At 38.1% G+C, this 24,471-nt stretch overlaps 1 protein-coding gene across 3 annotated transcripts in view; it reads left to right on the forward strand.

Moving 5' to 3' along the window:
• erbb4b (erb-b2 receptor tyrosine kinase 4b) overlaps window positions 1–24,471 on the forward strand; it is a 343,575-nt gene that overhangs the window by 307,191 nt on the left and 11,913 nt on the right. For all 3 annotated transcript variants that reach the window (XM_086266927.1, XM_086266929.1, XM_086266928.1), the window contains exons 21-22: window positions 21,428–21,583; window positions 23,350–23,425. In XM_086266927.1, the coding sequence (XP_086123053.1) occupies window positions 21,428–21,583; window positions 23,350–23,425 (232 nt within the window). The remainder of the gene's footprint in view (window positions 1–21,427; window positions 21,584–23,349; window positions 23,426–24,471) is intronic.

The following is a 24,471-nucleotide window of genomic DNA, read 5'->3' on the forward strand; positions in this document are numbered from 1 at the left end:
GAGATCGAGGGCTTGGCTAGAGAAAATTGAAAAGGACATCTGGGATACCTTGCTCAGTCCACTGCCACTATGACCCAGACCAGATAAGCAGTGGAAAATCAACAGATGGAAGATGTACAGATGGATGGCCTTGTGGTCTTAGTAGTTGGGGTTTGTTCTACCTGAAAAATGTTTGTTGATTTTTTTTTTTTAAGAAAAGTGACACTTGGTCATGAAACTTGGATTGGCCTGAATGCAAAAACACACACCGCAAGGCAGCAGACAGATAAGTCACTGTAAAGGACAGAAGGCTATACAAAGACTATACGACTGTACTGACTTATAGTTGCAGTGTTGTCAGTCAAAAGAAAACACAAACAAGACAAGAGAAAAAACATTCTCTCTTCTTTTCTTTCTTTTCCTCTGACTCTGCCTTACTGAGTCACTCATTCACACACACACACACACACACACACACACACACACACACACACACACACACACACACACACACACACACACTCATACGCAGCAGTGACACGGTTTTAACAGTGTCTGGCTGAGTGAAGATGGATGTGGCCAGGTGGGGGAAATAGATGACTGCAGGCAGCCCACACAATGGATGAGACTGGCAGCTCAGGGAGACGGGTCGACACTAATGAGTGACTGCCAAACACACACACAAACTCACACAGGTAAACGGAAGCTTGTAGACATCCGAACTTGAAAACACAAACATTAACAAAGTGATTGAACACATGCAAACAAGCACAAATACATATTGTGATGCCCTCAAGTAAACAAGCACACGCCCACAGGCTTTGTTTAGCATAGAAAATGTACTATATAATAGTTTGTTGTATTTTTTTTTTTTATTTACTTCACTTTTCCTTTCGCTCTGTGTCAGTGTCAAACTACAAATGATCTCACTTCTTTTTAACCTTTCATAAACACAAACAGAAACAAACCCAAACACTGTGCTGGAGATGCATATTTTTACAAACTAAACTACCTAAATATCCTCCCCACACTTTTCATTACCTGATAAGTTCTCCCTCACATTTTATATTTATTTCCCAGAGGATATAGATGTATCAACAGGCTCTGCAAACACAGATCTGGAGATCTACACGTGCGTGCATGTGTGTGTGTGCTCGTGTAAAACCCCTTCTGTCTTTTTTTTAAATCGCTATGTGACCTAAAGGTTGTGAACATGGACTCTAATGTTACATTTGAAAAAGTACGGGACTCCAAGAAAATACCAAAAGATTTTTTTTAAAGCATTATAAAAACAAAGAACTGCTTTGCACATTTGTAATTGTTATTGATTCTGTCTCCTGATTCTATCTTCTGAGTAAAATTGTAATGATGAGATTAAGAACAAGGCAACACTGAAGTGTGGCAACAAGCGTTTTGGCTAGCTTTTCTGTGGGATTCTTTTTTTGTGCGCAGCTGTAAAGGGGCCAAGTTCCACATATTCTTTGTTTACAGTTCATATGTAAGGACATTTTGAATTCTGGAATTTGTGAGTTGGTGTCACCACAAAAATCAGCTTATATATTGTTCCATAAGCTTTTCCATTGTGTCTCGAGTCAGTAGTAAGTAAAGTAGTAAGGAGCAAACTGCTCAAATTTTACCTGCTCTGGTTGTTTTGGGCTTTTTTTTCTTTTGGCATTAGGGAAAAAAAGTTCACTTTTAGCCAGTCACATCACTTATCGGCAAACAAAGATGCTTGAAAACCAGGATGTCTGTTTTTTCACCCCTTGGCCATAAAAGGCTGATGGGATATTGTCGACCTCACTGGGTGGGCGGGCAGGTGGTGTGGACACCCGAGTTTGTCCCAATGCGTTTGACCTCAAATTTAAAGTCAGAGGTCAAGATTTCTGAAAATTTTGTGAACACAATAAATCGAGAATGATATCACCTCGGATTTTCAAGTTCATACCATAGGTGCATCTACTTAAAATCTCAGATAAGTCCAAGTTCCGGTGTTCTTGACCTCAAGGTCAGAGGTTAACTTTTCTCGAAAATGATCCTTGTTCATCATCCATGGATGATGAACAAGGATCACTCAGAAGTGTTCGTCTATGCTCTCGTGTCAGGCGCTTCAGTAGATTACTCCTGCTATTAACAGCAGCCGATAGTTTTTTCTCCCCAGGACATAGCTTACATATTACTGTAATGTTCTTGTCTGCTTGTTTCAGAGAAGTGAAGAGCATGTCCATTTCATAAAACAGCCACTTGAGCCACTCGCTTCAGCCGAGTCCGACATCTTCCGCTTTAGAATACGACTATGCAGCAAACTGGCGCGAAATGACGTGCACCTGCACTACAGCGATGTTAAAGTGGCAGAGTTTACTTCTACGTTTAGAAGATAAATTATTGAAATTAAATAATGATATTCAGCGAGTTTAATTATTTTACAATGTATTGCAAGTACATTGTAAGTAACTGTAATTAAAATACCTAAAAATGAACAGTAATTAGTTACTCTACTTTTTCAGTGGAAAAGTAATTTAATTACAGTAACACATTACTTAGTAACGCATTACACCCAACATTGGTGATGGATCAAGAATCCATCTATAACTTGCAGGACACCGGCCCTCGAGGCCTGGAGTTCGACACCTGTGGCTTAGACCCACTTCACTTTCAATTACTAAGCTGCCACTGTAGATACAGCCTCACTAGCTACTCTAGAATTGACTCAAACCTTGCTGTGTGTGTAACAATATAACAGATTAAGAGTCTGGTAATGTGAACTGTAAGTCTGAATGAATTACAAACATGTCTATTTGAGCAGTTATGGTCAAAGATAAATCAATGAGTGGATTTGTGTTTTTGAGTGTGATGTCTGGTTGACATGTCCGCTGTTTTGCCAGAGCCAGGTGCCAGGCTCTGTGATATCTCACCCACCTGGGCTGCAACATACCTGCCAGCTCTTTGAATTGAGGACAAGGTGAAAGCGGATTAACTAATTGTGATACATTGCTTACTGCATGACAATATCAGATGGTGGCCTCCATAGATTACTTTGTCAAAGATTCACTTTTTATGTATGAGGTGATATCACAGTCGTTCCTCCTGTAAATTGTAATAACATTTTTTTCACACCCACGATTCTGCAAAAATGCACATCTACAAGAAATTATTAAATGCTAATCTCCCTAGCCCTTTGAAATGTAAAGTCCAAATTAATAGTTATAATTTATTGATATATGTAGTCATTTGCTCCATTAATTAGACTTACCTCATTTACATAAACCTTAGTTTATCTCGTCACGGTGGTTGAGGCAGAACATTTGGCAGGTTTTGCATCTTGTTTTTGTAATTGAAATACTCTCCCTGCTAAAAGATTTGCCCAGCATATATCATTTATTGCTATATAAAAATGTTAGAAGTGTCTTAAGTAGCTCCCAACACTATCAATTTTGGTAGAGAAGAAGTCTTTTTGGTGTTTTAATAATGCACTTGCCAAAATGAGAGAGACTAACTGCAAAGAAAAAGCAATCAAAGTCAAGTACACCCAACATGCCATTAAACCTTTTAATGGTCTCAACCTCTCCATATTCCAGTTCACTGCAATTAGCAATAAAATTGTTAATGGGAGTGGACTTATGATGTAGCTGTAGTGCAGGTCAAGTTACACGGTCACACATAAAGACCTACACCATCAGTTATTTTCAGTGGTCTCTGACTCATAGAAAGGACATTTCTTTCTTTCTTTCTTTTTTCTTCTGTCTTCAATTATTTCTCAGGGAAAAAATACAATTTCAAGTACATGAGTCAGACTTCAGAAGCACAAATTCCTCTGTGTCTGCAAACCTTTTTCATCAGACTTTATTATGTTTAAAGATTTTTTTTCTTATTTTCTGTTTTAATTAAAGGTATACAAGCAATAACATTTCTGAAAATGTCATATAATAAAAAGACACCCACCTAAATTACAGCCTAGTGTCTTAAAAGGGAATAATATAGTAACTAATAAAGCTTACATTTTTGCTTGTAAGCCATTAGCAACTACTTAACCTTAAAACCAAGCTATTCTCCTCTCTGGAAGATCCGTTTGAGCAGCGTCATCTACAGCAGGGGTAGGCAAACTCCAGGCCTTGAGTGCCGGTGTCCTGGAGGTTTTAGATGTGTCCATGATCCATCACAGCTGATTTAAAGGGCTAAATGACTCCTCAGCATTTCTTGAAGTTCTCCAGAGGCCTGGTAATGAACTAATCATTTGATTCAGGTGTGTTAACCCAGGGTGCGATCTAAAACCTGCAGGACACCGGCACTCGAGGCTTGGAGTTGCCTACCCCTGATCTACAGCTTACAGCAGCCAGAAAACCAGTTCACTAAAACTGCAGAACAGAACAAGAAGCATAACCAGACTGACAAGAGATGTAGAGTCAGACATTGTTACAGAAAAGAACCACTCTGTGTCTCTACTCAATCGAGGCATGAGAAATGATATGCCAAAGCACCTGCTTTGAATTGAGCCATACTGCCTACATTAGCACAACCAGAGCAGGTGGGTTTTGTTAAATGAAGATTCACCTTGGGCACCTTGAAATACATTTTGGATAGAGTGTCAAAATGTCATACCCCAGAGGATGTAAAACTAGATATTTATAGTTTTCAATCGAGTCAACCAACCTGAGTAACCATAAAGTTTATTTATGTCTTCATGTATGGACACAGTCTATTCTGAACTGTTTTCAAAGTGATATATTAAAACAAAGCAAAGATAGTTTTTGTATTTTGTGGGGGTTTCTTTTAAGCATAAAAACTAACTAACTTGGCTAATTTGGAAGTGATAATGTCCTAAGTAAATAACCTGCTTAATTAAGCTGTTAACCTACATAAAAGAAGCTTACCTTAACAAGAAACATAGCTAACTACTTGCACTAGAAACTTTTTCCCAAGTAAATAAATTAAAAGTTTAGATCAAAGTGTAACTTACATTTTTCAGAACAACTTTGAAAATATTGTCTGTTTGGAAAGTGCATGATGTGTCATTAACAGTCATAAAACGGCAAGCTTCCTAATTCAAGGTCCCAGGCTCTGCTCTGCTGTTTTATTTAGCATAACTGCGATTCAAGCGATATACAGTAGCTATCAATATAAATGTGATGTGAATACACCATCTACAGTAGTTGTAGAATTATTCAGTGCATAGTTGTACTGGTACTTGTTGTTTAGAGGTTTGGGAGTTTGGAAATTAGTTTATGCTCATACAGGCCTGCTTATCTCAAGTGTTTGAGGGAAATTTGAATAATATCATTACATGAAACTGCAATGTTTGTAATTTAACTTTCCTTGTCCTTATCCATTTCTGCGCCCCTGTGCCTATGAAGCCTGTTTGAGCAGATTCCTTTTCCGAGCACATCTTAAAAGCCAGCATAGGACATTTTATAAGCTAACAGCTCTTTTTAAACCCTTTCAAGGGTCCCGGTAGAATTGTCACAGCTCAAGGTTGTGTTGGGATGTCATCGGTATCATCTGAGAAATGAAGCAAATGAAGCTAAACTATAGAAAACCTGTCCTACTCATTTCTCCTGATCAGGACTCAAGGTTCCACATTGTTGAAGCTGTTATCATGGCAGAGACAGGATCCCCCTGTTACAATTTGGCTTTTGTTAGAACTCGTTGACAGCATGCAGGCAAGTCTCACGCTGCCTTTGTCAAATTGGGGCTGTCTATAAAGGCCTCACACACTCATGGTCTTACACCCGCACACACACACACACACACACACACATACACACACGTTGATACATTCGAAAGCTCAGAGGAAAAGAAAGTACAATATTGATGACAGTCTTCACTGTCTCCAAGGCTTACCACAAAATCAACTTCCATCAGACACACATGCACACACACACGCAATAGAGGGTTTCAGTGTGCAGACAGGCAAGAGTGCACTCTTAAAAGGGGGCTCAAATGCACACCATCATATATATAGACATACATTTGCACACACATGCACGTCTTTGTATGCTCACGTGCATATATGTGCAGATACAGTCTCTCCTTTGTCTCTGGAGACAGTGTATGCATTATTTACTGAAATGACAGTGGACAAAACACACTAAGATTACAAAAATAGCAAGAATTTCAGGAATGGACAATGCTGTCTGGTTTTATTTTTCAGTATACCTTTTGAGTATTTGATTAATATTGAAGGATGTTTTTTCTTGGTTAATAGTAATAGCAAACGAACTGGTAGCTTTTATTGAAAGTGTAATGCAGCATAACATAAAAATACTCAAGTAAAGGACTACCTCAAATTGAATTCCTCAAATTTCACTTTAAGGTGCTATACATGAGTGACTGTGCTGAATTGCATTGCACAGTTAGCAAGGTTGTTTTATAGTGTGGTTGCAATTAAGAAAGGGGAAATGCGGCAAATAATTTTCTTTCAAGCATGAATTCAGATTGATTACACTTTTGCTTCTGGAGCATAATAATAATAATAAAAAACAAACATTTATTAGACACTCGGTACTCAACAGATACTCTCTACATCAACCCATTCCACAGAATTCCTGCTCGATTATCAAGCTGCCGGCCTCGCAAAAGATCAATCATAGATCACAGTTAATGTCTCCCGTTTCGACACCCAGTGATTGCCTGGTTATTATCCCACTAATTATGACTATCATCATTATTATCATTTCTCTATTACAGTTCATTACTCCAGCACTGAAAAAAGGATGGTATAATGGTCTAAGTGGCAGTTATTCCATTTATTGATTGGTTGTAAGGTGCAAACCTTGTTGCATGCTGTTTTCTCCTCTGACTGAAAGTGTCTGAGAGCTGACAAGTTATTGCCGGGTTTTGAACTATTGGGCTGTAAAACGGCAAACTCACCAAACAAATAACTGACAGTGGGCAGGCATTTAATACACTTTGCTCACAGGATTGACTGCAATGTAAACAACTATTTGCTGTTGGGCAAAGCCAGGGGGGTAAAGTATATTTTATGATGAGCTATTTTATTGAGGCAATCAAAGATCAAACAACTATTTGATTATTGAAAATCAAATATGGCCAATGCATGCTTTTGTGTTAATATAGTAACTCAAAAGAAAATGCCTGCAGATAAAATATTTTCACACTAGGGAAAATTGCTTGATCACATTTTCTTTCAAACAACCACACAGGCAATTTGCCATAAAGATCTGCACCAGTGCACACTCTGGTACCTAGCGAAACAGTAATCTACAAGTAAATTTGTTATTTTCCGAAAATCAATATTCCATGCTTTTTTTCTTCCCGATTCAAAAACTTGGTTTGGGTTGATGCCAATTGAAGGTCTATACACTATATTTACACACGAGTATTGCCTCCAGCCAGATTTGCATCAGCCTAAAGAGTGTAACCTGACAGCTCATTGCTTGTATTGAACATGTACAGTGCAGTTATTGTCTTGTCCAGCTTCCATTTAAGGGAGCTTTAAGAACTACCCACTATCCTACTTGAAAATAAAGAAGTGTACACACTCGAAGACCCTTCCTGTAGGCAACATTACAGTTCAAATCAAACGCAGTTGATATTTACTCAAGTGCTTTCTCAGCAGTCTTTCAACACACCCACCCCTTTGCAAACAACCCCAGGCAATCTCCATACACTCCCTCACTGGAAAGCACAAACAGACCAGGCTCAGTAGATAGCGAGACTGTCCCACCTTTGGGAGGTGAAAAAATCCGAATAAACCCCTGCTCTAAATAGTTGCGGTTTCTCGCAGTCATCATCCTTAGTCAACAACTGACTCATAACCTATGTTGTTAAACGCCAGATGCACAAGCTGTACCAATGCGATTAAGGACATAAAGGAATATCGCATCATGATGTTGTTGGCAGAACATAAATTATCTCCGTGAGAGTCAAATATCTCTGAGTCAAGACAAATACACTTAGGGTTAGACTGACAACCATGCATTTTGGGATTTAATGACATAAGCAGTGAACCATTTTCATTGGCCGTAGGGTTATACTCAGTTCATAGAGGAATGTATTTACATTCAGCTCGACAGCATACAGACATTGAATGAATCCTGAAATCCGTCTGACTCCTATAGTGACGCGATTCTGCTGCTCTCTTACGCTATAAAGAGCATTTTGATGGTATGGTTTGATCTTCTTGCTGCAAATTATTGCAGGTTCACAAAGATGTTCAGAGTCACCTTTAACCCATCCATCCTGATGTGGTTGGTCTCTTTAAAGATAATAGTGCCCACACACATGCAAAAGATCTTGGTCACATAGCGCTCCACCACATCATCAAAACATCAAATGAGAGGAAATTGCTTTTGAAGATTAATGCTCAATCATATATCCAGTCAAGTCAAAAAATCCAGAAACTTCCTGGGACACTTAATGTTGTTTGGGGATTTTTTTTTCTTTAATTGGTCAGCTGTTTGTAATTGTGAGGCACACAAGTCGAGTTAAGTAACACAGAAAAAGTAATTTTAAACTTTACTCATAGGAGTAATTGTTAAACTTACAGTATGATGTGCAGAGTTCACTCGTAAGTCTTTTCTTTTAGTCTGCACTCCTTTACGGTGACAAACAAAATCTATATCTCAGTATGTTGTCACAAACAACACAGATGTCTTTCTTAATACGTATCAATAAACAACATATCCATTTAACAGTAATTCCAAGTTGTGTACAGTTATGAGAAAAAGAAAGTTCTCACAGGAATTTATGCAGTCTAAGTACATCATTATTGCTTCTATAGGAAATAAAAAAGAAAAGTAACATGGAGGCACTGCTAATCAGATGCACTTGTGTCAATATCCCAGCAAATTCACCCCAAGGTCAGACTGTGCAAAGCTCAGAGAAACTGCAAAAAACCCAAGAGCTACATCTCAGGCTCCACAGTTAACATCTTAAATGTTAAAGGTCATGACACTACTATTAGAGGAAGACTGAACAAGTATGGTTTGTTTTGATGGGTTGCCAGGAAAGAAGCATCTTCTCTCTAAAAAGAACATGGCAAAATGTCTTAAGTTTGCAAAGTTGCTTCTGAACAAACCACAAGACTTGTGGAGCAATGTCCTTTGGACAGACAAGAACAAAGTAGAGATGACTGGCCAAAATACACCGCACTGTGTTTGGTGAAAAATAAACACATACCAGCACCTGATACCAACTGTCAAACATGGAGGTGGAAAGGTGATTATTTTGGCTTATTTCACAGCCATAGGACCAGGGCCGAATTTCTCTGTATACCAAAAAATTCTACAGTCAAATGGGACTTGGCTTGGCTGAAATTGGATCATTCATCTGGATCAATCAACAATGATCTCAAGCAAAGCAGAAAATGCACAACAGAATGACTGAAAAAGAAAAGAATCTAGGTCTTGCAACGGTCCATACAAAGTTCAGACCCAATTGAAATGTTGTAGTAGGACCTTAAGAGATCTGTGCATAAACGAATGCCTGCAAATCTGGATCAGTGAATGAAGCAACATTGTAAAAAAAATTGGGCCAAAATTCCTCCATAACGATGTGAGAGAATGATGAAGCCGTATAGAAAATGATCATTATATAAGTTCTTGCTGCTGAAGCTGGTTCTACAAGCTATTGAATTGGGAACTATCCTTAGTTTTTCACAGAACTGCATATATTGACGTGAAAACTTGACTGTATGAAGAAAATGTTACAATGTACAATGTCAAATTTTAATTACATATTACAGAGATTTGTCAAACTATCAATTGTAACAGGGGTCATATACAGCTCCTGTCAAGTTTTAACTATATTATATAACAGTCAGTGACACTACACACCTTTAAACTGAAACATAGTGACATATCAGCAATCATCTCACTAACTGCAAATTCAACCAGACCCAATACTTCATGTGAGAAGAACAGATTGAGAAAAACACAAAGTTCTGCTGACTGATGGAACCCCAAAGGAACAAATTTTAAATAAAAATTTAAACTGTTTATCATTTTGAATACCATTTCAGTTATCATTGCCTCAGAGCACTTTGTACATACAAAGTACGTACATTGCTCTTCATAAGATGTGACTCATTCTGAATATAAACTTCCAGATGATGATTAATTTATCTTGACTATGAATCAATATTACTTGATTCATAGTCTTGGGAGACTCTTCTTTCAGAAAGAGTGTACAAATCAATTATGTTTCTATCTACAAGTACCTCATCTCATTGCAAAAAACCAAAAACACTTAGTCACACCAAAAAGTGTCTTAATTGTGCTAAATTAATTGAAAAAATATACAACATACTGTATGCAATTAAGAAACACTTTGATCTTTTATACTTACTGATTACTGTTGTTCCCATGGGTGTGCAAACATTTCATAGCAGAATGTCATGAAATCCATTTAAGAACAAAATTTTCAAAGAAAAACATCGGTTCATGCTACTTACAAGGTTTCCAGTCAATGCCAAAGAGTCAAATGCTGAAATGTTTGGCTCAGGAACTGTGAAAAAGAAAGAAAAACTGCCACAAAATACCCCATCAACTGCACCATCTGTACTCATCATTATTGTATTGAGTGCTTTAGCTGATATTTGATTGGATCTCTGTTTTAATTAGTGTGCTGAGTTCCCTCTGTTATGTATTTACTTTTTTTTGTAAATTATAGGCTACTGTAATTGAAGAGGGCACAAATTAAATGAGTCTGCGCCACAAACTTGATTATGTGTGGCTACAGCTCTGGCTGGCTCATGATAGAGGGAGCCCAGTCATCTGCTTCTTTCTGAAGCTTTAAGAATGACATTTTATGCTGTGTGTGCTCATTGACAAATTGAGCAAGCGAATCAGGCTGAAAAAGAGTAAGAGCAGAAGAGAGAGACAGAGAGAGGAACAGTAGCAGATTACAGCATGCCAACTATATTAACATATCCATCTGGTGTCTCATTTTTCACCACTCTCACTCACCCCATTGGCCCCTGTTGCCCCTGTCACTGGGCTCAAGCGGGCCCATCCAGGACAAGGTCATGTTGTTGCCGTATGTTATGAACCTGCCACCTGATCCCAAAGATGCCTGTAGGGACCTGGCATACCAGCATGTTGGCACGGTGGCAGCAGTAGCTATACACTGATAGAAAGCAAGGTAGAGTAATATAATATGGGTCATATATGCACACACGTACGTATTCCCACAAAATAACACCTTTTGCCAATGCTGTCTTTTTCAATCACCATTTTTATCCCTTTTCTGTTTGTATTTGTCTCTCTTCATCAGGCAGTGATAATGGTATAATCTTAACATGCGTATGAGTGTATTTCTGCCACACGTATTGGCAATCTTTGCAATCTAAACATCTATCTTTGAAACAAGTAAACAGCCAGATGGCATAACTAGAGTGCAACTAGGCATCGAGTGAAACATGGTAATATTGAAATACTGTAAGAATGAGAGGAGAGAGAAAGGCAGCAAAACCAGAAGTCATATTGTTTATGTGGTTAGCACTCCAAAGTCATCTACAGCATTTATTGATTTGATCGAAAAATATAATTATGAAAGTAAAACCACAACCACCTCCCTTCATTTATCTCCTTGAGCAAATAACATTTCTTTGGAAGTTTTCTATGCCCTATAGATTCTGCAGCTTCTGATTGGAAAGGTCAAATGACCCTTGAGGATTTTATATGCACAGCCTTGACTTTAGAGTTCAGTGAACCAGTGCCTCTGCAAAGACAAAGACAAAGACAGAGAAGTGAAGAGTGAGTTGCTGAAACAAGCTTTTCCCAAACCATCATTTAACATTTCATTCTGACCTCTCAGTATAAGATGATTCGGTTTAAAAAAAAAAAAGAAGGAAGGATGGATAAATTTCTGCTGAGTGTTTGCATTTCTTTGCCCTCACCATGCATAGACCTGATTTTTTTCTGTGCCCTTTCGTTGTAGACCTAACCCTTCTCCCCAGCTTCCTTGAATTCCTATGACATCACCAGATCTTAGATGATGTAGACGTCGATGAAATGCCGCATCATTCTGAAAACCTCTGTGGCCTCCCTGTTGTTTCACGTTATATGCGCATATACTGCACATCTCCAAAGTCAAACTGACCCTTGTGGATAAACATAATTATTACATAATGAGTAATAATGTTTCACATTTTCCACCAACTTGCAGTCAGACTTTCATGAGTCAAGAGCTCTTTGAACAAAATTATTTCTTACTTTTTAGGCACAACTCAAAATGCATGTGTGCATTGTCATTCTTTAAAGGGATTAAACTCCATAATTGATTTGAGTAAGTGCAAAACTGTGACTTTCCCAGATATTGGACATTTCAAGATACATTTCGCATAAACTTTCAGTACATAAAGCTGCATTAAATGTAATGTGTTACTTTATTTCCATCTGTGCCATTGTTCTTTATATTTCTCTTTCTGTCTGAGCTTTCTCTTTGTCCCTTCTTCTGTGGGTGGTGAGGTCAAAAGATACCCTTCATGCATTCATTCATAAGAGCCAGCTGGATGATGGGCTTCAAAAATATTAGCTTTCTCTCAAGCAAAGAGCCCTGGGTGCTTTATTCTCTTGTATTGTTTGTTTATTTCACTCAATTCAAGCTCCCACTTATGTGAACATTAAATCTACTTATTCACAACAAAATTAAAATTCTTGACATGTACAGCAAAGCTATAAAAAAAACTCTCTTCCCAGCTAAAATGCACGAGTCTTAAAAGGCAGGCTTAAACTGCCTAATAGACTTGAAATAAATATGTGTTTGACTAGACCAGTAATTGTTGGAGGAATGGGTGAAAAAGCTCCAAAAACCAAAAAAAGAGAAAGTTTAGGGATTCCCTTTGCATTCTTAATGATATTTTATTGTTGTTATTCTCTCAGGCTCTTATATTTTTCTGATTTTTTTATACAACCAGTGACATGAAACTTGACCTTTTGCTTTTTCTCCATTGCATGAAAAAATGGATATTTTAATTTCCAGTAAAAATGATCACGTTCATACGCTATTCTCCACTGATATGAGCTAAACCTTTGACTGAATTATACATTATCTATTTAAAAGCAGCTTATATTCATTGTGTGACGGTAGATAACTTACACCTACAGCTATGACTAAGTAAGGTCAGCCTCTACTCATTCAGAGTCAAGAGAGTAAATCCCACTTATCATGATGGCTGCTTGACAGCTCTTTAGCAACAGCATACATACCCCATACGTTACAGCATATGGAATGAGACACTTCCCCTTCATCTCCACTGTGATTAGATAAAGCACAGTTTCATAGGTATGTATCATCTTAGCTTACTCATGTTATTGAGTTATGATGTTATTGATTGTAAGATCAGAAGATTATCCATACTGCCTGATCTTTAACAGTCACCCGCTTTAACCTCCTAAGACCCGAACTCTTCCACGGCATGCATCTTTAATTTCTCTTTGATATTTGAGCATATTGGGGCCCGATGAATGTAAAAAGAAAGAATAGCCAGATTTTTTTTTACCTTGTGTTTGTTTTTATGAAAAATAAGAGCCACATATGAGGATATTTGTTTACAATTTTTATAGAACAGTAGCGGTATAATGTCCTCGTAAGTGGATATCAGGCCCTTGTAGAGCAAAATTGAGTATTTTGGTCTAAATAACCCAAAATGTGATGTCCACATATGTGGACGTCCTAGGAGGTTAATGTAAGTATAGATAAAAAGGTGCATGCACATGTAATTACGAATTACATGCTATTAGAGATTCCATGCTCATACTGGCCAACTCATTCTGCTGAATCTTTTAGTGAACCCGATATCTGAAGCTCCCATAAACATCACAAATATTTAATATTTCCAATAAGATTTCTATATACTTCACGTATTTCCTATAGTGGACTTTGAATTTTAAAGCTGGCATTCACAAATATCATCCGCATTGGTGGGTCTTGAATCTCATATCAGTCAACTTCTTCTCATTCCCATTGTGTTAGACAGAAAAGACACTGGATGATACAAGGTATTTTGTACTTTGATGTGCCCACTGTATCCAATGATAAGGACAAACTTTACATTACCGGGTTTATCAAGCAGGGCTTTGTCACTTTTTTAAAGCTGAACAGTGTTTTCAGCTTTTAATGGGTAGCAAAGCCCTGCTTTCTTTTTACTCCATGTTTGGCTAGATTAAGGCAAAAACTTTGGTTAGGATTAGGGATTAGGAAAAGATTCTGATTCGGTTCAAAATTTTAACAGACTGAGAAATAACACTAATGAGTTACTAATGTTTAAACGTGATGCCTGCCCAAGTCTCCAAATGTGACAAGTCAGGAGTAAGACTGGTCTCTTGCAAAAGGACACAGTGTGAGTATCTGTCAGATGCCTGTGGCTTTCACAAAATAGCAACAACAATTATGCTATTTATCCAGTGTACAATAGTTTTCCATATTGTAAGCACTACTCTGATTAAGTTGCATATTATCAGGGAATTTCCTATGTTAGTCCAATTTACCTACAAATGTATTCAGCCCTGATTTGCTCTTTAAAACTCATTTAACTAATCTGAATTTCACCAGTTCTACTTTTTAAAAGAATTTAAAATAGTTCAAATTACACTTCATCCAGCAATTACCTGAGAATTAGCGGTTTTATACTGTTAATTTACATTTCCTCCCAGAAAAAAAAAACTATCCAAAATAGCCCCATAAATCAAATTATTAGTTGTAAATATTTATTGCTGGTTGTTGTAATTCAAAACAACAAAACAGTTTCGCCAGTATTGCAATTGTTGGGGATTGTAAGGGCTGAGTTTTATACGTGTACAAACTTATCTTTTATCATTTATTATTAGTGTTCCATCTCTGCTTCTGCCAGAGCACAGGTCAGAAAATAGAAATGATAGGTCACTTGGTGAGTAAAACCCTTGACTTGACTTCAGCTGGCATTTATTGCTTCTCTAACCCCTTTTATTAATGCTGAACCTGACATAGTAGCAATAGCGAGACACAAGAGACTTAATTCTACAAAAAGATTCTCAGGCCAGCTCTTTGCTCTGAGGCATCCGTGAATGCTTTACGCACAATTGAGGATTGTCTGGGCGTACTAATGTGTGTATGTGTTATAATTCTACACACAACACATGCTGAAATGCAAGCCAAATGTTATCTCTTTTTAAAGGCACATCATATTTGCATAAGAGTATGCAAAGAGTTTGGAATACATCACTCTGAGATGCACTCGAAATGCAGGAAAAGTACTACTTTTCATATTTTTGGAATTGTTGTGGGTCAAAAGAAACTATGGAAAATTACTTCTGTCACAATATTCCGGTTTTGTCTCTGAGATCACAGATAATTTGTCTAGAGAGTGAAGTAAACATGAAAGTACAACATATAGGCATTATGCATTCATCCCAGCGCACAGTTCAAAACAAAAAGAACTTTCACCAGTGGGGGATAATTGTTTGTACGGTGACATAGTTTTTAAAAAAAACAATACATTGTCAGTATCACTTATCCTTCTCTTCAATACCTTTAATTCACAACTTTTAGTGTTTTACTAGCTGATCTTTAATTAAAGAGATGAATGCATATTGCTCAGATGCACTTTGTGCAATTGCCAATTTGTGCAGGTGCAGATTTGCCTGTTTTCACATAAAAGAGAACCCCCCTCGTCTAGGTTGTAGGTATGGTAGTGCATCTGCATTAAGGGTTCATCAGAGAGAATAAATGTATATGAACAAGGTTTCCTTTTGCAAAGTGCTAACTCATTCTGAGCACAGACAAATTGTTCATATTCAAGCTGCCCACTAATGTCATTTTCTAAATTCATTCCGACATGGGAGCTCAAAATGAAATGAAAGCCTACCGCTTTCATCATTATTGTGTTATCATTCCCCCCCACCTTTCTCTCAGTTTCTCCTCCACATTGGTCCGATTTGTTTCACCTCATTCCTTAAACGGTGATTCACCTTCTCCCGAGCCTACTGGGGTCTTTTTATATCTAAACCCTACATTAAACATGTACCGCATTAAGCAGACCTCTGTACTGATGTCACCGGTCTCCAATAAAACTGCACCATTATTCTCAATATGATAACACAAAACAGACAGTCACTAAACATCCTGTGCCCTCCAGAGATACTGGCATCCCTGTTAAAATGAGCAAAAGAGGCAGAATAATAAAAGAGAAAAATAGCACAGATGAGTCATGCTCTCTTGCTGCTCACTATTCAGTATTATAGAATTACTATCATTCATTGTAATCACACTTTTCTACACGGTCTGATGTTATGCACTCAAAAGGAAATGCACAGTATTTTATAACAACACCGACATCACAGAAAATGTGCATTTCACTTTGATTGATATACCTGTTGGTATTATTTCCGATAGAATCTAAATTCCTGAGCTACTAACAAATACCAAGCACAATATACTACTCAAGCCTAACTGAAAACAGAACATAAACCATACTTAACAAGATACAAATCAGGGGTTGGGGAACCAGTACATACTGATGAAAAGTGTGCTACTGGAATAAGGCAGTCGACATGAATGGACAAGGACTGATCATATGGTATGCAATGCTGATGTGATGCTACTATGCCAGTTTATCCAGTGTGAGGGGTTATATGCATTGCATGGGGGAATTATGGATGACTAGAAAGGGAACATCCATACTGACCAAGAAGCACCTAGTAGCTCAGTGCAATGTTCCTTGAATTTACTAAAGAGTGAACTCTCTCGCAAAGAGGGAATCTTTGTGTATAAGTTTATGCTGGTGCTCCAACATTACCTCCCATTCCAAAAAAGAAGCTGCAGACGCTCCCAGGAATGAACAGCTGGGCAATGTCTAGGTTTTGTGGGCGATCAGAGATGATCCCTTGAATGCAAGATGTGTGCAAACAACAACCTAACAAACTGTGGACTGAATTACACACTGTCAAAGGCTGACAGGGCACTGACTACTTCCTGCTGTGAGTCACGTTGGAAGACTGGACCATTTCTCTTTGAAGGCTTGTGAGCAGGTGGCTTGGGTCCTCTCAGAGGCCTGGCGGTTTGGGGGATCTGCGCAGCATCTGATGACATCTGATTTTATTTGGAGTCTGCTGGAGCTACTGTTTGAGTTTGGGGGGTTACAACTCCTAATGCTGCTATTACCAGTGGTATCACTTTGGACTTTGTATCTTTCACTGTTTCTATATTTTCTCATGCTCCTTCTTCCTGATGTTGCTATCAACAACTACAAATCACAGCTCTTCTACTCATTATCAGCATCCACTATATCAGGTTGGTTAGCCAGCATCTGCTTGTCTGTCTGGAACCTTATTCTTGTTGTTCTCAACAACCTTTAGTCTCCCATCGGGACTTGGGGACTTCTACTCTGTATGCGGCAAATATGTTCCTGCACACTATCCCAGCCACATAGTTGTGCTTCTCAGTGTATGCAGTCCCAACTTCCATCTTATATCCTGCTATCAGGCAACTAGGTTTCTTTCATTTCTAGAGAGGTTTAGTTGCTTTCTCTTTCAAGCTTTCACGACTGTTCTTGGTTAAATGGTATCCACTTAAACATATTAGCCTACAGAAACCAAAGGAAGCAGAAATAACACAGAGAATTAGCCAGAAAGGGAACAATGCAGTCCAAGGTAGAATTGATTTGTTGATGCTTGGTGACGGTATCGTCAATACTAGTTTGTGTCTTAAGTGCGGAGTTGTTTTAACTGAAAGATATTGTATTCCTATATTATTTTCCTCTCACACCTCACAAAAATGCTGTTACTGTATTTGTTTAATGAAATTAAAGTTCACTGTTCATGTAGGAAATTGTAACACTATGAATACAGCTTTAATTATGTGTCACCATGTGCAATCTATAAATTCTTCCTGAATCTTTATGAGCATAAATCCACAGTGAGAAACATCACTCCTACATAAGCACAGCATGAGAATAACCTCAGGCACACATACACATACACTCACTGAAGAAAGCGAACACACAAGAGGTTTATAGAGCCTCTGTTGGATGTTCAGTCTCATTAGAAGTGTTTCCTCATGAATAACATTATTCAGGATGAATCACTTGATTATAGATTTCTCTGTGTGTGCGCGTGTGGTGGCTATGTGGGTCGACAGCTTTCTCTGCATGCATCTGTCTGTGTCTCTGTGTGTGTGTGTGTGTGTGTGTGTGTGTGTGTGTGTGTGTGTGTGTATCTTGCCAGAATAAACAACAGTGGGAAGTGCCAGTCAGTGAAAAATGGGCACCACCTCTCTTCGCTCTCCTCCTATTGATTTAATCTCCAGCCCTTTGCCACTCGCTGCCAAATCTGTCTTCACAAAACACATCTAAGGACAATGCCTTCCACTTGGGTTTTGTTTGCAGGCCTCTCTGAAATAGGCCCAAATAACCATGGCAGGATATCAGAATATTTTCCGAGAGAGTAGCGATTTTCTTCACTGCCATGAGGATGGTTTAGCACCTGTATAGATTGTATACCTGTAGTATCTACTTATGTCCTTTTCACCGTCCCTTCTATAAATTAGATCTTCTTTGCAGCTTTTTTAAACAAACATTCTTCCCATCAGAAAGTTTAATAAGGATGGCTGAGTTAGTGTAGATTACAGTGATGCTATTTTATTATATGTAAATAAAACCTGTTTAATGTGAGAGTTACATGGTATGAATGGGTTTTGTTGTTGTTGTTGTTCTGTTATACTTATATTTCCTAAAATTCTGATGGGGGCATTTGAAGACTGTTCCGCTTCTAGGTATTCTAGAGATTTTTCTCCCTGGCTTGCTTTGCCATGTAAAATCTCAGTGTGCAAGGTTTAGGGCATAGGTCTTATCCCTACTGATTGGAAAGCACCTCTCGTCTGGAGGTGCGATCATAACAGAGTCTGTCTGAACCCTGTGGATTTTCTCTGGTGGCAAGCTTACCTGAAATACAGCTTCCACTACTGGCAGCAGCCTGGCTGTCTCATCCAGGTTTGCTGCAATTACAAAACCTCTGGCAGTGAGTTGTTCTCATCATGTCCACATGGGAGGCCAGTAAATGAGAGCAACCGAGTAGAAAAAGAAAAAAAAGTTTGTTCCTTACGCACGTCTGCAGCCACTTCCCACTCTGCACACACACCATCACCTCCCCCTCTCAATCTCATCGTGCTGGCAAATTAAAATTCATGGGTTCCCAAACCATCCATTCTCTCTCCGCTGCTTAATTGTCTCGAAAATTGAGGAGATTACTGGGTGCGATTTATGTACAAATAAGAATCTGTCAGAAACCTGGCAGTGTATACATTGACATACACACAGACTCGATGAGCCATGGGCAATGACCAGCTTGGCCTTTGTCCATTTTCAATTCTACCCCTTCTGCAGCATTTTGGGCAAGGTATGCTTGCAAAAGTTGGCACAACACTGTGGGGAAAAGAATAGACACTCTCATAGACACTGAAAATCACACGTTGGCATGTTTGAAATTTAATAATCATCCCCTTAGTGTATATCAGCGTTTCTGCTTTTAATGTAAATTCTGCTTTTGAGCATATGGTACATCATAACATATCAGCTCATGGATCCTCATTGTTACTGTAATTTTTTTTTAGCTCTGGCACAGAGTGGAATCAGACATCATTAGATTGCTCATGTAAATAGCAAAAACCTGCACATTAGTCATGCCGTATGTTTTACAAGAAAAAAGTTTAAATACAAGTACATTGCTCGAGTTGCATAGTTTCCATTAGTCACAGTCTCAGCGATTGGGCACATTAATCTCCTAACATATTCCCAAACTGGCAGCACTGGCTATAAGAGCAGAGCTTAAATTTGCCTTACAAGTGCTTGTTGAGCTTAGAGCCAGTAGTAAAAGTCATTAACGCTAAAGCTCATAAATAAGCACTCATTTGTACAATCTGACCATGCAAATCTGAGAGATACTGATTCATTCTGATATAATAGCCAAAACAAAGAATGCACTCTGTTGTACTGTAATAGTATGTTTATGTATGATATGTTTGATTACTTCATTGAGGTGCTACCTACAACAGTTATGAATCTCAGTCTCCACAGCAATTTATGTGATTTTTTTTGATTGGCACAAATCATTATACTTTTCATGAAGTGAAATAACTTCACCTCCTGCCCTTAATTTTAAGGGCAGATGTAGGTGCATGGTGATATAGTCCCACATATGCAGTTATTGAACTTGTTCCTGTACTGCGCTGCAGTGAATAGCTGGATGGACATGTACTGTAATAGAATTATCTGCTCATGAGAATGATTTATTATGTCAGCGTCTTATGAAAGCAATATTATGTCATATTCATGTCTACAGGTGCATATGGGTTTGTATGTATATGTGCAGGTATGCTAAAAGCACCTGTTCGCTCCTGAGATTAAGCCAAACGAGGCAGTGTGATCATAGCCTTACAACTGTATGAATGTTATCTCACCTCTTAGACTGGTGTAGCTCAACCCCACCTATCTCCATCCCTCTACTCTCCTCCTGCTCCTACTTCTCGTTTCATTCCAGCCCATTCCAGCTAAATCCAATTTGTTATGGCTTCAAATAAGGCCTCGTTTTCTCTGTCTTCTCACCACTTCAAACAAAGTGGCTTACATTATTGCTTGTCCAATTTGAAATAGTTTTCCCCTATTTTTCTGTCTCTTCAAGTCCACTCTAGCAGTGATGCACAATAGGCAGTGTAGGCTCAAGATGTGCTGCACAAGGTGTAGAAAGTGAAAAGCCTTTACACAGCTTTATGGAGATATTATATTGTAGCTTTAGGACATGGCTGGCATTTTGCTTCACGCTGAGGTTGCCTTTCTGCTTTTGTAATGATGCAAATTCTGATATCCTCTTTACCGGTGCACATGTTTGTGCACACGTGCCTCTCTACACATGGTAATGATGTTTTTTTGTTTTCTTGTAATTGTTTTTTTGTTTTGTTTTTATTAAGCACTTGTACTTTTTGCTGAAAAAAAATGGGGAAAACATCCCAGTGACATTAAAATTGGGATTTAAAATATTAACCTATTAACCTAAAACTGCAACAGTAAAATGTTTTGAGAGTTTGTTTTGTTGGGTTTTTTTCTAAAGCATATCAGTTGTAAAGACAGAGCACAGGGTTGGTTTCCTAATTGTTAAGTAAATATACAGATGGAAGTGTTTTACTCCAACATTCTTGCTCCTATGAGTCCTGTTTTAATTGAAAACATGCTTATGGATACTGCCTTTGATTGCATTGCCAAGCATTTGGCAGTTACGGGGGCTTTTCTACAGTCTAGTTGTTGATTGATGGGAATTATAAATCTAAAAATATCAAAGTGGTTTTAATGATGCTGATATAAATAATTAGAAAAATTCTAACGTTGACTTGATAGTGATAATGATGACAACATATGGTGATCTTAACTTGCATGCATTTGATTTATAGACAGCAGTATCATGTATGTTGTTGCAAATGAACTTGGAGGGAAATATTGTCTTTATGTGCATCTGTTGTGTTGCAGGGAATGATGTATCTAGAGGAGCGTAGGCTCGTCCACAGGGATTTGGCAGCCCGAAATGTCCTGGTCAAATCTCCCAACCACATCAAGATCACTGACTTTGGGCTGGCTCGCCTGTTGGATGTCAATGAAAAAGAATATAATGCTGATGGAGGAAAGGTAAATCGTGACATCTCCTTTAGAAACATTGTCAAATAATGAAATTTGGTTAATTTTGGGGGGTAAATAGACATTTAATTTCCTTCTGAGAATCTGAGTTGATGATCACTGCCACACACTGCCATGGAAAGCAAACATTAAACAATTTCCTGGCTGGGAAGCCTTCTTTTGCTCTAGAGAGAACAATGAGTTTTTAAATCGTAGAAGACTGTTTCGCAAGCAAAACAAGCCATCAATGCCACCGCTGAACATGTTCACCTTGGAAGTGCAGTGTACGAAATTATAGCCTCAAAAAACATAAATTAATAACTATGTTTTCATAGCTGAATGGGCTGAAGTTATCAGAGCTTGTGATTGTGAATAAGGTCGATCTAACATTAGCAACATTTGAATGTATGAAGTTGAAGACTTGTGTTGTTTATATGGGCTATTTTTTTTTCTTTGGTCTGAAGTCTCCACTGTTTGTTTGTTCCTCTCCTTTGCTCTTTGTTTCACATTTTCCTTGTGTCTTTTGTGCTCTTCATCTGCTCCCCTATATGTGTCACACACAGAGCAGAGTAAAGCAGGCACACTCTTAGCGGAGGAGAGGAGAGGCAGGTGAAGTGAAGATAATGTTACTTGAGATGGTGACAGCTAGGAAGGAGAGTCATTTTAAAAGGGATCCGAAACTTTGCTTTGTTTTGGTTTTTTTAAGCTCAAATAGCTACTATGTAGTGAGTTTTTGAGGTGCTGATTGCCTGTTATCTTCAAAAAGACCCAGATCAGGCATTTAAGCTAAACTAATCTGCTGCTGGCTTCTGCTCTGTATAGACTGACTGTCTCTTCTCTTCTGACTGTCAGGAAAGTGAACGAGAATAATGCAAAAGCTTTCATTTAAAAATCTCAATTTCATTTGCATTTGAACCAGAAACGTGCCAAAAACGTCTGCTTTATAATTCTTTCCTTAACATTTAAATGAAAAATGCAGTTTGAATGTTGGAGTGTGTACAGGCTGCAGTAACCATCATGTTAGTGCTTTTTGTTACTTTTGCAATTGGTCCGGTATGATCACTTGAACTTGTAATAAGGGCCCATCTACCTCAGTTATTTGTTGAATAAAGTGTTGGTTTAGGAGATACAATATTAATAAATAACCATTTTGAACCTTACGGCTGACATTTTGTAAAAGACAGCGATACACATTAACATTAATGAGGGTTTCATATTCTACAAGAAGAACTTAGCCCATCACAAAGGACAGTTTCACTGGAGTGAAATGGTATTCTGCTCTACTGGACCGTGTTATTTACCTTTGGGGATTTCAAAACCCTGTAAACATAGTAAACAAATATATCCTTGAGGCTGTACTTACACTGAGTTCTGACCTCTTCTAATCTTTGTTTATCCTTTGCCGCTTTTGTATTTTGTTTTCAAAACCTCTTTACTCAAGAAAGTCTTTTTCATCCCTCTCTCTTCGTCTCTTTCCAGTGTCTCCAACACGGTTTATATCAGTGACGATCACTGTAGTATTTTCCCCTCAGCTGAGTGAAAGACAAATTCTGATCTTCCATAGCCCCTCCTCTCAGTTTCCATCGCTGTAATAAATAGAATTTCATATCTAATTATAGTGTTAAGCTGCATATCACCAGTGTTGTTGATGTATCTTTGCCAAAATGGTCCATTATCACTGTCAACACCCAACTAGCTGATATTTAGTATAAAAACACATGGAAAATTAGAGTTTTCCTTAAGTATAAGGGTACTAACATCTCTGCTTTTATTAACAGATGCCCATCAAATGGATGGCCCTTGAGTGTATTCATTACAGGAAGTTTACTCATCAGAGTGACGTTTGGAGTTATGGTAAGTGTGCTTTGAATATAACAATGACAGTTTTCTATATAATTTTATTGATAACAAAGGCACTGGTTGACCTTCATCCAATGAAATGTAAATAGAAAAGCTGAAATTAAAAAAAATGGCCACAATTTTAATAAAGCACAGATTCTTATCACCTGTTTTGCAAAAAGTTTTATTGTTTCTTACTACTTTATTGTCATGTTGCCATCAATATACTAGAAACAACAATGTTAGTTGCTAGGCAGCATATGGCAGCATAATGTATCAGATGTGTAATTCAACTTTTGTAGATATAAATTACATGTTACGGTCCCGAAATTTAGCAATAGAATATTTTAGTATGGTGCTTTAGGTACATAAATACTGCAAATGGTTATTTTAGCCAGTGGTGGGTGATTGTTAGGTAACATGATGCCATCGTAATATCAGATGTCACTAAGAGCATTCGAGGCCCTTTAAAGTGTACCTGTGTGCCTAGTTTAGTTGCTCAACCGCTGACAGTCTAGCAGGAATTTGCAGACAAAGGAAAAAATAAAATAAGACTTGTGTGTGTGACAAGAAATAAAGAGGGGAATAGAAAAAGGGTGCATGAGGTAGAATGTGTTCAAGGCCATCTTCATATTCTTGGTTTTATTCATTATTTACAGACAGTTACATCAAAATACATGTAGTGGGAGAAAACTATTGAAGGTACAAGGCTGTGAGGGAGAGGACAGAAGGACCATGAGAGGAAAGAGGGTGAGATCATGCTCCTGCTGAGAGCTTGGCTCCGACTCTTCCCTGTCCATTTAAAACGCTAAGAGCAGCCAAGAGACGGTGAATAGACAGTGGATGGACACTTTACTTTGAACTCATATACATGTAGTGTAATGTGAAGTAAATTGTGATTAATAAAATCCTGAACATTATTTTTAACTCATTTTTTTAGTTTCACAAGAATCAAGAACCATTTGAATGGTTGATTTTTTCCTTGGTGGCTAATTAGAACAGACCAGACCTGGCTGATTGGTGGGTTTTGCAATCTGTAAAAAATTGCGGCGAATAAGGGA

The sequence above is a fragment of the Aulonocara sp. 'chitande type north' Nkhata Bay genome, linkage group LG16 (assembly GCF_057382095.1).
Source record: "Aulonocara sp. 'chitande type north' Nkhata Bay isolate Kocher_YH1m ecotype deep benthic linkage group LG16, A_spYH_male_GT1.1, whole genome shotgun sequence".
Lineage (NCBI taxonomy): Eukaryota > Metazoa > Chordata > Actinopteri > Cichliformes > Cichlidae > Aulonocara > Aulonocara sp. 'chitande type north' Nkhata Bay.